The sequence below is a fragment of the Anomaloglossus baeobatrachus genome, chromosome 2, assembly GCF_048569485.1.
Source record: "Anomaloglossus baeobatrachus isolate aAnoBae1 chromosome 2, aAnoBae1.hap1, whole genome shotgun sequence".
Taxonomy (NCBI): Eukaryota; Metazoa; Chordata; class Amphibia; order Anura; family Aromobatidae; genus Anomaloglossus; species Anomaloglossus baeobatrachus.
Genome location: NC_134354.1, coordinates 297479207 through 297496574, shown reverse-complemented (window position 1 = coordinate 297496574; position 17368 = coordinate 297479207). Strand labels below are relative to the sequence as shown.

The window sequence follows — 17368 nt, the reverse complement described above, 5'->3', positions numbered from 1 at the left end:
TTTATGGAAGAAACTAAAGGCCGCTTTACACGCTACAAGCTTTTTTTTTTTTTCTTCTTCTTTATACAGTTTTACTGGCAGCAGACTATTGTGATCGATCAGCTGATCACCCGGCGGCCGGGCGCTCAGCTGAGCACTCTCGCATGCCGGCTGCTGGGCGCTCAGCTGAGCACTCTCAATAGCCGGGGACGCTCAGCTGAGAGCTCTCACATGCCGGCGGCTGGGGGCGCTCAGCTGAACGTTCGGCCCCCGAGAAACAAAGTAAAGTTTCTGTGATTTAAAAAAAAAAAAAAAATGAGCATGCGCAGTGAAATACAAAGGTTTCCGCCGCTGAAAAAAAGTTACATGCTGCGTTCATTCCGCCCGATGCTGCGTCAAAATAATGACGTCTTCCAGCAGATGCAACGCTGACACTTGCGTTACAGTGCGTCGTCCATACAAGTCTATGGAGAATAGCGCAGTGCGTTAACGGACTGCGCTATTCTCCATAGTAACGGACTGCGCTGAACGCAAGTGTGAAAGTACCCTGATATTGATAACTAGTCCTAAGGATAGGTCATGATTATAATAAACCTTTTATTATTTATGTTTATCTAGCGTTCAACTGGACTGTAACTTTACATAAATACTCCTCTTCAGCACAGATAAGGCGTGCTTACATCTTACCACCTGCAGTACCAAACGCTAACTGATCAACTCTTTGTTTGGTGGTCACGATCACCAGACTGACCGCACTCAACAATGTGTACTGATCAATTTCTAATAGATCGTTTAGTGCACATAGGCTGATGATCTTTTGTGCAGCCCAAAAGATTATTTCACATGACAAACAAGCATTTTGTTAGCTCATTGGGTTATCAGCAGCCACATTGTACTGCAAGATTACTTTGCAACGTGCGTTCCTAGGAATAGTCTTTCACGACAACCTTAGGCTATGTTCACACGTTTTTTTTTTCTACACAGAAAACTTGCTTTATTTGTAGTAAGGCTATGTGCCCATGTTGTGTTTTTATGTGCAGAAAATCTGTACATAAAAATTCATGTTTTGGCAGAAAAAAAGCAGCTTAAAAAATGTGCATTTAAGATTCCATTTGCGCGTTTTTCGAATGCTTTTTTACATGCGTTTTTTTTAATCATGGCGACCGCGGGGATTTAGGCACTGTAACCCCGCGATCACCCCAGAGCCTTACAGCTGGGACTCGGGGCTCTCTTCTCAGAGTGGTGCCCGTGCCGCTCCCGGCTGTTTAACTCTCTTAATGCTGTGCTCAATGCGATCGCAGCATTGAAGAGGCAGGGAGAGGAATCGCTTACCTCTCCCTGGTGATCGGGTCCCTGTAATGCTGTCACCTGAGTCGTCACCATGACGATCCCGGGTTACCGAGGTACGGATCGCCTCCCAGACCACCAGACCAGGGCAGCTATGTCACCGGAGTTCCCTGCAGCAAGGTCCCGCAATAAAAACTGAGATGAGAAAATGTCTGCCGACACTGGCTATGTGGCCTACGTGCACGGAACCCCAGTCATGTCACAAACGTCACAAGGTGAACCGAGTTTATGCCGGCGGATCTGCAGGAAACCCCGGTGATCCACCGGCACGAACTCTATTCAGCTTGTGTTGTCCCCGGAGCCTGCAGCAAGGTCCCTGGGTAAAGATCGCAAGATGAGGAAGGGGCTGCAGGGAACCCGAGTGACGTAAAAAAGCACACAAAAAAAACCCTGTGTGCATTACATGTATGTTTTTTTTTTTCCCTGTGTTTTTCACTGACTCCATTGAAGTCAGTTAGTGGAAACAACAGAAAAAATGACATGCTTCTTTTTGTCAGCAACAAAAACTGCAAGGAAAAAAGAAGCAACGTGTGCACAGCAGTCTTTGCCTGGATGCTTTTTCCTTGCTTTTATTGATTTATAGAAGCAAGAAAAAAAAGCAACGTGGGCACATGCCTTGAAAGCTGTTTACAAAAAGCAGGTTTTGCTGCACATTTTTGTCAGTGCGGTCCCACTCGGCTCTGCTGCATCGCCATAGACTTGCAGCAGAGCCGAGTGGGACCGCTTTGTCAAAAACAGCACGGCTGGCTGCGAGACAGTGCCGCGCGACCAGAATGAACTCTGATGAACTTCACCCGACTTCATTGTGATCGCGCGGCTCTGTGCGTGTGCCGCGGCTTGATTTGCGATCACCGGTGAAGGACTCACCGGTGACCGCAAATCTCCTGAGTGACTGAAGTGAGCCGTGCGATCATTGGTGCCGCACTCAGGTTACCCGCGGCCACCGGTCTCGGGTGGAGGACTCGAGCTGGCCGCGGGTAACCTGAGTGACGTCTCCGCTAACAGTGCGGCTCACTTCAGTTTCTGCGTGGAGCTGACAGGAGCGGCGGTGTTCTACGGCCGCTCCTGTCAGCTTCATGTAGCAGAACTGGATGCGTTGTGGTACCTTGTGAGGATTACGCCGGACCTGGAGGGGTGTTTGGGGATTTTAATAAAGTGGTGAAAGAGGGTGTTTTTTTGTTTCTTATTTCAAATAAAGGATTTTTTTGGGTGTATGTGTTTATTTACTTTCACTTACAGGTTAATCATTGGGGGTGTCTCATAGACGCGTGCAATGATTAACGTAGGACTTAGTGACAGCTATGGGCTGCCATTAACTCCTTATTACCCAGATTGCCACCGCACCAGGGCAATTCTGGATGAGATGGGTAGAGTCCCGGGACTGTCGCATCTAATGGATGTGGCAATTCCGGGCGGCTGCTGGCTGATATTTTTAGGCTTGGGGGCTTCCCATAACGTGGGGCTCCCCATCCTGAGAATACCAGCCTAAAGCCGTGTGGCTTTATCTTGGCTAGTATCAAAAATGGGGGAGGGGGGGGGGACCGCACGCCGTTTTTTTTTTTTTTAATTATTTATGTATTTATTTTACTGCACTACATAGACCACCGGCGGCTGTGATTGGTTGCAGTGAGACAGCTGTCACTCAGCGTCGAGGCGTGTCTGACTGCAACCAATCATAGGCGCGGGGGAAGCAGTGAATACGAGATGGAATAATGAGGGGCCGGCATTTTTAAAAGCTGGAGAAGCCGCCACAGTGTGATAGCCATGCAGCGCCGTGCCGGAGTTCGGTCAGTGATCGGTGAGTATGAGAGAGGGAGGAGAGGGATAGACTGACAGAGAGAGAGAGACCAACCAACAGGGAGACAGAGAGACTGACAGACTGAGAGAGAGACCGACATTGCAACTAAAACGCACAAGAGAAGTGACATGTTGCTTTTTAGAACGCAGCGCCTTCGCAGCAGCCGATACGCTGCGTTCTAAAACGCAACGTGGGGATGGAATTTGCACAATCTTCATAGATTGTGCTGGGGACGCAGGACGCATGCAGTTATGCTGCAGTGCCAATACGCAGCGTAACTGCATGCAAATACGCAACGTGGGCACATAGACTAAGAGTACGTGCCCACGATCTGGACGCGGCAGTTCCTAACCTGCGGGGCCGCGTGTCTCCTCCACAGCCGCCAGTGCCCATGATCAGGGTTCAGTGCGCTGCGGTCTCTCACTTGTGTTTTCCCTACGGTGGACACTTGCGACTCCGCAGCAAAAAATTGAAATGCTTGCTGCTAGGAAAGCCACACAACAGGCCAGTTTTCGCTGTGAGCCGCACACACACAGTGGGTATGAGATTTCTGGAAATCCCATCCACTATGCTTGTACTATACTTCTCACCGTTCTGCATGCAGCTGAAACTCGCTGCATCCAGAACTCTGCAAACCCTGATCGTGGGCATGTACCCTTACAGTACAGTAAATAATCCTATGCTGCAAAGCCTGGAAACGTTTCTGCCATAAATCTTTTTTAGGATAGGTGCCCATGCTGCGGAAAATGCGCGGATTTTGCAGCGGATTTCTCGCGGAAAAGTCGCGTATTTCCCGACAATCTGCAGCTCAGGCACTTCCCAGCCATTTCTATGGCATTTTGGAAATGCTGTGCCCACGCTGGGGATTTTTCCGCTGCGGATTTCGTGCGGATTTTGATCCGGAAAAATCTGCAACATGTCAATTATTGTTGCGGATTTTCATCGGATTTTGGCTTTAAAATTGGGGAAAAAAAAAATCCGCGGCAAATCCGCACCTTTGAAAAGGTGCGGATTTTGCGGGAAAGCTGCAGATTTTGATGCAGAAAAATCCGCAGCTACATTCTCCCGTGGACACATAGCCTAAGGTTTTTCACATCAGGAGCTGTTTTGGGAACTTCTAAGCCTATGCCTTACTGAGTACTGTCTTTATTTTTACAGCTTTGTGTTTCCACTGGCTACTGGAATTGGACCATCTCAAGGTTTGTAAAATTATCTGTATTTGCTACTGGTTGTGTCCTGTGAGGTTCATTGGGCATGTGTAAAAGGGATATACAGTGCCTTCCAAAAGTGTTCGGCCCCATTGAATTTTTCAACCTTTTCCCACATTTCAGGCTTCAGACATTAAAGATAAAAATGTTAATGTTATGGTGAAGAATCAACAGCAAGTGGGACACAATTGTGAAGTTGAACGAAATGTATTGCTTATTTTAAACATTTGTAAAAAAGAATAAACTGAAAATTGGGGCGTGCAATATTATTCAGCCCCTTTACTTTCAGTGCAGCAAACTCACTCCAGAAATTCATTGAGGATCTCTGAATGATCCAATGTTGTCCTAAATCACTGATGATGACAATATAAGCCACCTGTGTGTAATGAAGTCTCTGTATAAACGCACCTGCTCTGTGATAGTCTCAGTGTTCTGTTTAAGGCCTGTTTCACACGTCAGTGAAAAACAGTGACATTTTTCACTGGCGTGTAAAACACGCACATGTCCCTGCGTGTGCCGTGAATCACGGCACACGTGGGTTGTCTAAGTGCAATCCGGGCTCCGTTCTCCGTGGCCCGTGATTGCACTTAGCAATCAACTCACCTGTGCCCGCTCCCGCTCTCCATGGTGCTGATCGCTCCCGCGGTGCAGCATCCGGCCGGCGGTGACCCCCGCAGCAGCTGTTTCCGGGTCGGCTGTGTCGTGCATCATTAAGATGCGCGACAGTAATCAGCCGGCTTAGAAGCAGCAGGGAGAACGGGCTGCAGAGGACATCGCTGGACGCCGGGTGAGTTAAAATGTTTATTATTTTGAATGCACGTTTTTTTCTGGCACGTGTTTCACGGACCACAACACTGCGTGGTCCGTGGAACATCAGTGATGCCAGAAAAAAATGGACATGTCTCCGTGCAGCAATCACGCACACGCAGGTACGCTGCACGGAGACACGTGCAGTGAAAAATCACTGACGTGTGAGCAGACCCATTCATTAGAATGGGTCTGCGTATGTCAGTGATTCTGGTGCGTTTAAAAAAAAAGCACAAACGTACCAGAATCACTGACGTGTGAAAGGGGCCTAAAGCACAGAGAGCATCATGAAGACCAAGGAACACAACAAGCAGGACCGTGATACTGTTGTTGAGAAGTTTAAAGCCAGATTTGGTTACAAATAGATTTCCAAAACTTTAAACATCCCAAGGAGCACTGTGCAAGCAATCATATTGAAATGGAAGGAGTATCATACCACTGCAAATCTACCAAGACCTGGCCGTCCATCCAAACTTTCATCTCCAACAAGAAGACTGGTCAGAGATGCAGCCAAGAGGCCCATGATCACTCTGGATGAACTGCAGAGATCTACAGCTGAGGTGGGAGTCTGTCCATAGGACCACAACCAGTCGTACATTGCACAAATCTGGCCTTTAGGGAAGAGTGGCAAGGAGAAAGACATTTCTCAAAGAAATCCATAAAAAGTGTAATTTAAATTGTGCCACAAGCCACCTGGGAGACACACCACACTTGTGGAAGAAGGTGCTCTGGTCAGATGAAACCAAAATCGAACTATTTGGGCACAATGAGAAACGATATGTTTGGCGTAAAAGCAACGCCACTCATCACCCTGAACACACATCCCCACTGTCAAATATGGTGGTGGCAGCATCATGGTTTGGGCCTGCTTTTCTTCAGCAGGGACAGGGAAGATGGTTTAAATTGATGGGAAGATGGATGGAGCCAAATACAGGATCATTCTTGAAGAAAACCTGTTGGAGTCTGCAAAAGACCTGAGACTGGGACAGAGATTTGTCTTTCAACAAGACAATGATCCCAAACATAAAGCAAAATCCATGGAATGATTCACAAATAAATGTATCCAGGTGTTAGAATGGCCAAGTCAAAATCCAGACCTCAATCCAATCGAGAATCTGTGGAAAGAGCTGAAAACTGCTGTTCACAAACGCTCTCCATCCAACCTCACTCAGCTCGAGCTGTTTGCAAAGGAAGAATGGGCAAGAATTTCAGTCTCTTGATGTGCAAAACTGATAGACACATACCCCAAGTGACTTGCAGCTGTAATCACAGCAAAAGGTGGCGCTACAAAGTATTAACTTAAATAGGACGAATAATATTGCACGCTCCACTTTTCAGTTATTTATTTTTCTAAAAAGTTTAAAATAAGCAATACATTTCTTTCAACTTCACAATTGTGTCCCACTTGTTGATTTTTCACCATAACATTAACATTTTTATCTTTGTTTGAAGCCTGAAATGTGGGAAAAGGTTGAAAAATTCAAGGGAGCTAAATAATTTTGCAGAATTATTGGGCAAGTTGTATTTTAGAGGCTTTTTTATTATTATTGATCAACAACTATGTTCTCAATCAACCCAAAGCTTTATTTTGGAAGTTGGAGTGGTTTTTTTTTTTTTTTTTTTTTTTAGATTTGGCTATTTTAGGAGGATATCTGTTTGTGCAGGTAACTATTACTGTGCAGAATTATTAGGCAACTTAATAAAAACCAAATATATTCCCATCTCACTTGTTTACTTTTACCAGGTAAACCAATATATCTGCACAAAATTTAGAAATAAACATTTCTGACATGCAAAAACAAAATCACAAAAAAATTAGTGACCAATATAGCCATCTTTCTTTATTATGACACTCAACAGCCTATCATCCATAGATTCTGTCAGTTGCTTGATCTGTTTACGATCAGCATTGCATGCAGCAGCCACCACAGTCTCCCAGACACTGTTCCGAGAGGTGTACTGTTTTCCCTCCCTGTAGATCTCATATTTTATGAGGGACCACAGGTTCTCTATGGGGTTCAGATCAGGTGAACAAGGGGGTCATGTCATTATTTTTTCATCTTTTAGACCTTTACTGGCCAGCCACTCTGTGGAGTAGTTGGATGCATGCGAAAGAGCATTGTCCTGCATGAAAATCATGTTTTTCTTGAACGATACCGACTTCTTCCTGTACCACTGCTTGAAGATGTTGTCTGCTAGAAACTGGCAGTAGGTCTGGGACTTAAGTTTCACTCCATCCTCAACCTGAAAAGGTCCCACAAGTTCATCTTTGATGATACCAGCCCATACCAAGACTTCACCTCCACCTTGCTGGCGTCTGAGTCGGAGTGGAGCTCTCTGCCTTTTACTGATCCAGCCTCTGGCCCATCCATCGGGCCCATCAAGAGTCACTCTCATTTCATCAGTCCATAAAAGCTTTGAAAAATCAGTCTTAAGATATTTCTTGGCCCAGTCTTGACGTTTTATTTTATGTTTCTTGTTCAAAGGTGGTTGTTTTTCAGCCTTCCTTACCTTGGCCATGTCCCTGAGTATGGCACACCTTGTGCTTTTTGATACTCCAGTATCGTTGCAGCTCTGAAATATGGCCAAACTGGTGGCAAATAGCATGTTCCTCACGGAAACTTTTTGTCATCAATATTTATTTTTTAGCATTTTGTCTTTTAGAGCTTGCATAAAATATAGTACTTACTGGCCCCACAATTTCATTCTGAGCAGGTTTTATGAGAAAAGCTTACTGACCACTCAAATCTACAATTTTTGACCTCTTCCAAACCTAACCTAAGCTGAAATCTTAAAAAAAACAAAACCAAATTGACTCACTAAAAAGAGTGTCGAAAGACAAGCCTTTGTGTAGATATAGATTTTCAACTATGCAAAAAAAAGTTAATTGAAGGGGCTATTCTAACTTGAGAACTCGACATGCTCCTCCAGAGTGGAGTGGTGGCCTCACATGGGATCTGCTACTCCATTCATGATATGATTAACCCCAGCATATGGTATCCAGCAGTCCCATAGACAATAGTTGGAATAGTTGCTTGATTGCACTACCACTTCCCATTATACCAAGATATTTCAGTGGCCCATTCTTTTGTGCAGGTCCCTGCTTTCAGACCCACAAGTTATCAGCCTATACTTTGGATAAAAAGAAATCCAAATCTCCAGCATGCTAAGTGCATGTTCATGCCAATTTATTTAGAGCGTGTGAAAGACACCAGCTACTGCTATTGTCTCATTCATGGTATTACGAGTACATACCATGAATAAGACCATAGCAGTAGTTTGTCTGGTGGCTGGTGTCTTTCACACGCTCTAAATAAATTGGAATGAACATGGACTTTGGATGCTGGAGATTTGGATTTTTTTTTCTATCTCACTTTATTGAAGCCTTGACCTGTGTGGCTCAGTGATAACGTGCTAAGGTCAGAATGAATTTCTCTCTCTCTCCCTTTACACTTTTGATGATGGTCTTTGCTTTACTGTAGGTTTGATGCCAATGCAACAGCAATCGGCTCGTTTTCCTATGGTACCAGTAATGCAACCAAATGTGCAAAATATGATGGCCGTTGGATACAACCCTCAGATTTCCCAAGCAGCCATGGCTATGCAGGTAAATTTGGTTTTCTTATGTATAAATGTATCTTTATAGGCAATGCATAGATTGTGAAAGCCACTCTTACTTTTGGCCTTTAGAAGGTGTACGGCATTGGGGTCATCTTATATGGTGCCCGGTGCCTATGTTTTGTTAATTATGTTTGCCTATATTAACATTGTATCCATATTACGGTGAGTAGATGTTTTTATTTATAACAATTTGGGGCAGGTCTTGCATTTTGATCACTTTCTATTGCATTTCTTAGAGAGGTGAGGTGACCCATGTCCATTCCCCTCCTAATGCAGTCCTGGAGGTTTTTTTTTTCATTTTTTTCATCATTTCACTGTGTTTACCAAACAAGTATATTAATTTTCTATTTTGCCAGATTGAACTTCTACAGATGTGGGGATACCAAATGTGTTTTCCCCTCTATTGATAACAGTGGGGGGACTAAAAGGTTGTAATTGGAATATGTATATGTGTATGTATGTATGTCTATATATATATATATATATATATATATATATATATATATATATATATATATATATATATATATATATATATATATATATATATATATATATATATATATATAATATATAGAGAGAGAGAACCTGTATAATAATCCCTTTAGGAAGCTTGAATTTGCTTTTAAGCTCTTGTACTATATACTGCAAAACCACAGTATTGACGTTCATAGGAAAAATCATCCTGTTCTATGAAGCAGAACTTGCGGTTTAGCTCCATAAGAGTAAGAGGACCCCATGGCTGTCATCTTCAATCATACCTCGGCTGCCATGATAACCCATCTCACCCCGCAATCTAGTGCCCTCATGTCTGTCTGTGGATAGATATATAATATGTCCTTAACTCCCTACATACATATGGACTCCTTCCTAGGACCTGATGCGAGAAATAAAAGGGGCGCTCCCTGTCTGTTATCGAATCAATAATTGAGAAGGCTACTGTAAATTACTGCTCATCTAATGCGATAAGTGTATTTTTTTTTTTATTTTTGCTGCTCCCCTAAGTATTCTGTATTTTGTGTTTTTTAAATCCGTCCTATGGTTCCAGAAACGTGGGCTTTTATATTTAGTACTGTGTTTTGGGGGTCTTTACAATGGGGTGTCGCTCACAAGAAAATAATGCAAAGCAGCCCAAAGACATGCCTCCTCAGAATCCTTTGAGCAACGCCTCCTTCCGAAAAATCATAAAATCAGCACTAAATAAAAAAGGTCCATATCTCTGGATGGTGGATGTGAAATGGATTACTTTGGGGAACAGCAGAAATAAAATAAGAATACAAATGGGACAAAAGAGTAGATAGAGAACTTAGCAGACATCTAAATTTATTTCTCTGGAAAAAACTGTAAAAGATTAAAACTGCTACTTTGATTTTTGTAAATTCTGTGTTTCAGTATGAAATGATATCTTTTGAAGTAAAACAAATGTAAATTTCTACCAGGGTGGATTAACGATGGGTCCAATGCAGCCTACTGCTATGACGTTTGTGGGACAGGCCGGATTTATCAGAATGGCACCTCCAGGTCCAGCCTACACTCCTGACATGCAGAAGCAATTTGTTGAAGAGCAACAGTAAGTTTGTTTTATAAAACATGCACCCGAATCCTAGAATTTCTTCTTGTGCAACATGAATATGGTCACAAAATATCTTCACATGATAATTTAACGCCCCACTCCAGCGTCTATGTATTTTTCACCACTGGAGAGGTCCTTTTTAATCCAATATCCCTGCTACTTTTCTTATACTTACCCTCCAGCATTTTCACCTTTCCCACAACGCCATCTTGTGACAGCAACTTCTAACTGGCCGGAAATCAGAAGTTATGTTACAATCTCTTAATGCAAGTTTATGAGAGCCAGAACAAGGCTCTCATAGACTTGTATGGAAAAATTACCTCCGTTTCGCTCCATCAAACACTGGGGCAGCTCAAAAATTGCCTGACACCCATCAGAGTGGCACCGATAAAAGGTGAAAATGACAGACTGTGCGTATTAGATGGGGCACAGGGACCTTTGATTATACACTGTGTGCAGAATTATTAGGAAAATGAGTATTTTGATCACATGATACTTTTTATACATATTGGCTTTCAAGCCTATACAGCTTGGAGTAGGACAACTACCAATTAAGTAAATCAGGTGAGGTGCATCTCTAATGAGGAGGGGTGTGGTGTACTGACATCAACACCCTATATAAGTTGTGCTTAGTTATTAGGCAACTTCCTTTCCTTTGGCAAAATGGGTCAGAAGAGAGATTTAACGGGTTCTGAAAAGTCCAAAATTGTGAGATGTCTTGCAGAGGGATGCAGCAGTCTTGAAAAAGCCAAACTTTTGAAGCGTGATCACCGAACAATCAAGCGTTTCATGGAAAATAGCTAACAGGGTGGCAAGAAGCGTGTTGGGCAAAAAAGGCACAAAATAGCTGCCCATTAATTGAGGAAAATCAAGCGTGAAGCTGCCAAGATTCCATTTGCCACCAGTTTGGCCGTATTTCAGAGTTGCAGCGTTACTGGAGTATCAAAAAGCACAAGGTGTGCCATTCTCAGGGACATGGCCAAGGTAAGGAAGGCTGAAAAACGACCACCTTTGAACAAGAAACATAAAATAAAACGTCAAGACTGGGCCAAGAAATATCTTAAGACTGATTTTTCAAAGGTTTTATGGACTGATGAAATGAGAGTGACTCTTGATGGGCCAGATGGACGCCAGCTAGGTGGAGGTGGGGTACTGGTATGGGCTGGTATCATCAAACATGAACTTGTAGGACCTTTTCAAGTTGAGGATGGAGTGAAGCTCAACTCCCAGACTTACTGCCAGTTTCTGGAAGACCACTTCTTCAAGCAGTGGTACAGGAAGAAGTCGGTATCATCAAGAAAAACATGATTTTCATGCAGGTCAATGCTCCATCACATGTATCCAACTACTGGCGTGGCTGGCCAGTAAAGGTCTGAAAGATGAAACAATAATGACATAACCCCCTTGATCACCTGATTTGAACCCCATAGAGAACCTGTGGTCCCTCATAAAATGTGAGATTCACAGGGAGGGAAAACAGTACACCTCCCGGAACAATGTCTGGGAGGCTGTGGTGGCTGCTGCACGCAATGCTGATCGTAAACAGATCAAGCAACTGACAGAATCTATGGATGGTAGGCTATTGAGTGTCATAATAAAGAAAGGTGGCTATATTGGTCACTAATTTTTTGGGGTTTTCTTTTTGCATGTCAAAAATGGTTATTTCTAAATTGTGTGCAGTTATATTGGTTTACCTGGTGAAAATAAACAAGTGAGATGGGAATATATTTGGTTTTTATTAAGTTACCTAACAATTCTGCACAGTAATAGTTACCTTCAAAAACAGATATCCTCCTAAGATAGCCAAATCTAAAAAAAACACTCCAGCTTCCAAAAATATTTAAGCTTTGATATGTATGAGTCTTTTGGGTTGATTGAGAACAAAGTTGTTGATCAATAATAAAAAAAAAAGTCCTCTAAAATACAGCTTGCCTAATAATTCTGCACACAAGCACCACTCCAGCGCTAAGAAAAGAGAAACATTTGAGTGGTGCTTTAAACAATAAAAATGTAAAAAACTTAAATATATACAGTTATAGGGGTTGTCTGACAGAAAATGATTTAATTTTTTTAAGCTGTTGATCAAAATTAATAAACGCTGGCATACGCCTCTTCCAATCCCCTTGCTGATTCAGCACAGGCCACTACAGAGGTCTCTGCTTCCTTTGGAAGTGATGTTTTCCATTTGGAAGTCACTGCTATAATTATGTTGATTAGAACAAGAGTTGAATAGTAAAGGATTCCTGCTAGTAGCTTGTGGAGGAAAGTGCCGTGCAGCATGTTGTAATTTGGGAAACTCATCTCAAAAGCACTTACATCATGATTTCTGTCTGAATTTCCAAAACACGGGATCCAGAATCTTTCCTCAATTGTGATGTCAATATTCTCGCCCATTGTGAAAATTAAAAAGGGATATTGCAACATTTTATTGAAAAATCATAATGTTTTTTGTTTTCACATCTATCACAACCCTAGACGTATACCTTGAGGAGTGTAGTTTCTAAAATGAGGTCCCTTCTATGGGGCTGGTTAACACCTCAGGGGTTCTGTAAACGCAACATTGTGTCCACAATCAAATTCCAGACAAAGTTTTAATCCAAGACACCCCTTCCTTTCTGAGTCCTGACTTGTGTTTAGTTAGTAGTTTCCAAAGACGTATGGGATATTATCTTGTTTGGTAGAATAGCTTAGCAGCCTTTAATGTCTTTTTATTCTGTTATCTGTTGTGAACATGGGAAAAAAATTGTGTAAAGCAACACTTTAGTGGAAAAATATTTTTTTAATTATTTTATATTTCCCTTTTGTTAGTTTCTGTGACACATGTAACGCTACTTTCACACATCCGGTTTGAGCCGTGCGGCTCAATCCGGCTGTGAAACCTATGCAACAGATGCGGCGAAAACACCGCATCCTTTGCATAAGTTTTTACATGCGGCCCGTCCGTTTTTTTCCGGTTGCGGCACGCTACTGAGCATGCGCAGTGGAAGAAACCGCATGCGGTGGCCGGATGCGTTTTTTCCCGCATCGCGCCGTATCCGACGTCCATAGGCATGCATTGAAAAATGCGCCGCAGCGGCCAGATGCGGCGCGATGCGTTTTTTTTTGCCGGAGCAAAAAACATTGCAGGCAACGTTCCATCCGGCCGCGTCATCGGCTAAATCTGCCGCATGCGGCAAAAAAACGGACCGACCGCAAGCCCATGCGGCACAATACGGCACTAATGTAAGTCTATGCAAAAAAAAAACACGCAACCGGCGGCAAAAAAAACGGTTGCGGTTTTTCTGTAGAGTGCCGTATTGTGCCGCATAGCAAAAAACGGATGTGTGAAAGTAGCCTAAGGGTTAACAATCTTGCCGAATGCGGATTGTGAATTCTTTTGAGGGGTGCAATTTTTAAAATGGCATATTGCTTGAGGGTATGCTGACACACAGGCCCTCAGTCACTTTAAACATGAAATGGACCCTAAAAAAATAGGCTTTGTAAATTTTGTTGTAAAAAATGTAAAAATTTCTTTAAAGTTTTTTAATCTTTCTAATATTGTAACAAAATAAAGAGATTTTTCAAAAATAATGCTGGCATAAACTGCACACATGGTTAATGTTACTTATCTATTTTGGATGGTATGACTATCTCCTAGAATGGCATAAAAAAATCAAATTTAAAGAAACTAACTTTTGTCAGAAATCAGATTGTTGTCATAAACATAAAACATTTTGGACCTGGATTAACTACTAACAGAGAGTACAATCTATAATGGAAAAAAATCTCCAAGTCAATGAGATGTAGATGAGAAAAAGCTGTCCTAGTCAATAAAGTGAAAAGGTTTGGCCAGGGCCACACGGGGACTACTGCGATGCTCGCATGACACTCGGCTCGCGCTGGCAGCACAGCAGGAGCCGAGTGTCATGCTAGTATCCCTGCGACTGCGGTTCGACTGTGCGAGCGGACTTCAGCTGCGGGGGGCGGGCCGGCTCTCGGGATGGGAGGGCCAGCGCTGCGGACAGGTGGGCAGGCACGGAGGAGAGGAGGGAGGGATTTCTCTCCTCCGTAGCCGGCTATTGGCATTCTCGCTCTGCACGCGCGGTACACTGGTGTACCGCGAGTACAGTGCGATTTTTCTCTCGCCCCATACACTTGAATGGGTGCGAGAGAAAAGAGTCTCGCATTACAATCGCAGCATGCTGGAATTGTTTTCTCGGTCCGATTAGGGCTGAGAAAATAATCGCTCATGTGCGCTGACACACAGGCTAGAATTGGTCCGAGTGGAATGCGATGTTTTATCCCACTCCACTCGCACCGATTTTCTCGCCGTGTGGCTTAGGCCTTAGTGTGCAGATTTGGCTAAGTGCCTTTTTTTTTTTTCGTCCCCGTCAGTAATTTTTTTTTTTCTCCCCTTGTTTAAGAAAACGCTTTGAGCAGCAGCAAAAAATGTTAGAAGAAGAAAGAAAGCGACGACAATTTGAAGAACAGAAGCAGAAGTTGCGATTGCTAAGCAGTGTGAAGCCCAAAGTAAGATTTTAGATTATTCGTTGTATAAGCCCTGGAATATCCTCTCCACAGCTCTTAACTGTGAAGTAGTAGAAAGTCCATTTTAGTCTGAGTGTCTGTTTTTGCCATATGTGGGTCATTAGTTATTCTTGTATTTAAAAAAAAAAAATTGAGATGGATATTCCTTTAGCTTTTTGAAGCAGACAGTCATAGGACAGCACGCAGCTGCCTTTATTAGTGTGCTGTCCATATTTGTTTCCTTCTCATTTATATGACTTGTGATCACTAAATGGATCAGGGTAGAATCTTACTTTGTTTCTTTTGCAGACCGTTTTCAGCAAAAACAGTCCTCAATAGTCCTGTACACTATAAGGCTGTGTGCGTACGTTGCGTAATTTCATGGGTTTACGCTGCATATTGCACTGCAGTGTAAACGCATGCGTCCCCAGCACAATCTATGAAGATTGTGCATAATCCATGCGTACATTGTGTTTGAGAGCGCAGCGATTAGGATGCTGAAATTTTGATCCAAATCGCTGCGCTCAAAAAAGCAACATGTCACTTATTTGGTGCGCTTTAGATGCAGCTCCCACTTTGTCTATGGTAGAGGCAGCATCCCGAGCGCATGAAATCAGCATCTATTATGCAGACATACTGCATCCATTACGCAGTGTTTCTGCAGCGATTTGAAGCGCACATGCACTGCCAAATCACTGCAGAATATTTGTCATGGCAGAACGCAACGTGCGCACATAGCCTAATCTGTGAAAAAACAAGCTTTCATTGATGTGTTCCATGTGCCAGTGTTTAAAGGGGTTTCCCACAAAGTTCATTTTAATGTTTAATTTTAATCAATAGATCTTGGAATAATAATAAATTCCACAATTCGATGTGTTTACATTTTTTTCCCCTGTGCTGAGATAATCTTATAGAAGTGTCCCTTCTATGTGCTGTGTAATGGCTGTGTCTGACCTTACAGGGACATGGTCTTATCGTACCACATTTCCTGGGCAGGGGAGGAAGCAAAGAGTATAAAGACATTACAGCACAGGATCATAACTGATTATTTTTGTGAGTAAAACATTTTACCTCAAAGAAAAATTAATTTGCGATCCTGTTCTTTTACTCTTTGTATAATTTTTTTACTTCCTCCTCTGCCCAGGAGATGTGGAATAATCAGACCATGTCCCTGTACTGTCAGACACATCCATTACACAGTACATAGCAGTGGCACATATATAAGATTATCTCAGCACTGGAACAGTTTTTTTAATCACATCCAATTGTGGAACTTATATTATATCATATAATAGTAGCCTCCATGAAGTGTTGGAGTGCAGCCCACTGCGGCAAAGACCAGGGGAGATGTGAATAGAGCCTTAGGCGGGCTTTGCACACTGCGACATCGGTAACAATATGTTACCGACGCTGCAGCGATAGTCCCGCCCCCGTCGCAGGTACGATATCTTGTGATTGCTGCCGTAGCGAACATTATCGCTACTGCAGCTTCACATGCACTCACCTGCCCTGCGACGTCGCTCTAGCCGGCGAACCACCTCCTTCCTAAGGGGGCGGGTCGTGCAGCGTCACAGCGACGTCACACGGCAGGTGGCCAATAGGAGCGGAGGGGCGGAGATGAGCGGGACGTAAACATCTTGCCCACCTCCTTCCTTCCGTATTGCAGCCGGGACGCAGGTAAGGTGATGTTTCTCGCTCCTGCGGCTTCACACACAGCGATGTGTGCTGCCGCAGGAACGAGGAACAACATCGTACCTGTCGCTGCAGCGACATTATGGATATGTCGGACCCTACACCGATGATACGATAACGACGCTTTTTCGCTCGTTAATCATATGTAAAAGGATTTACACACTACGACATCGACAGGGACGCCGGATGTGTGTCACTTTCGATTTGACCCCACCGACATCGCAGCTGCAATGTCGTAGTGGTCAAAGCCCGCCTTAATTGCATATAATAATGGGCGCCGGTTACAATGAGTGGAATTTTTCAAGTTTGGAGTTTGCATTGTTTTTTGTTGCATCAAATATATCAAAATGTTGCATGGTGTTTGATAACACTTATACAACACTTCTGTCTAGAGATGTCTGTCAAATCATTTCTTTCTGGAAGAGAATTGTAACATTGTGGCTTTAAAAAGTAGCTATTCATAAATTTGGTATAAACCTGCCCGTCAGGCTTTCTGCGTTCACATTTCCAACTACTTTATAAAAGTGGTGGCATTGGTTCCATAATGCAGGGGGAGTTGTCCACTACTTGGATAAACCCCTTTTTAAATGAAATGGTCCTCCTTGTAAAATAAAAGCAAAATACACTACATAGTTACCTCCTATACCAACGATGTTGTGCTGGGTCTCAGGAGGCTTGCATTAAATGATGCCAGCTAAACTCTGCAGTCAGCTGTGCTTTTATTAGTTTTACTCTTCTGAGGTTCGTTTGAAGGTTTGACTTCGTACAAACGGTGATGGCCCAGCAGCCCTTAGCGGCCATTCATTAGCTGCAGGGCTTAGTGGCATAGCACTGTCA

The 17368-nt window shown here is 43.2% G+C and overlaps 1 protein-coding gene across 2 annotated transcripts in view; it reads left to right on the top strand.

Moving 5' to 3' along the window:
- The window catches only part of SYNRG (synergin gamma), a 179586-nt gene that overhangs the window by 32374 nt on the left and 129844 nt on the right, over window positions 1-17368 (top strand). For both annotated transcript variants that reach the window (XM_075335855.1, XM_075335854.1), the window contains exons 2-5: window positions 4283-4323; window positions 8622-8746; window positions 10200-10330; window positions 14737-14842. In XM_075335855.1, coding sequence (XP_075191970.1) covers window positions 4283-4323; window positions 8622-8746; window positions 10200-10330; window positions 14737-14842 — 403 coding nt within the window. The remainder of the gene's footprint in view (window positions 1-4282; window positions 4324-8621; window positions 8747-10199; window positions 10331-14736; window positions 14843-17368) is intronic.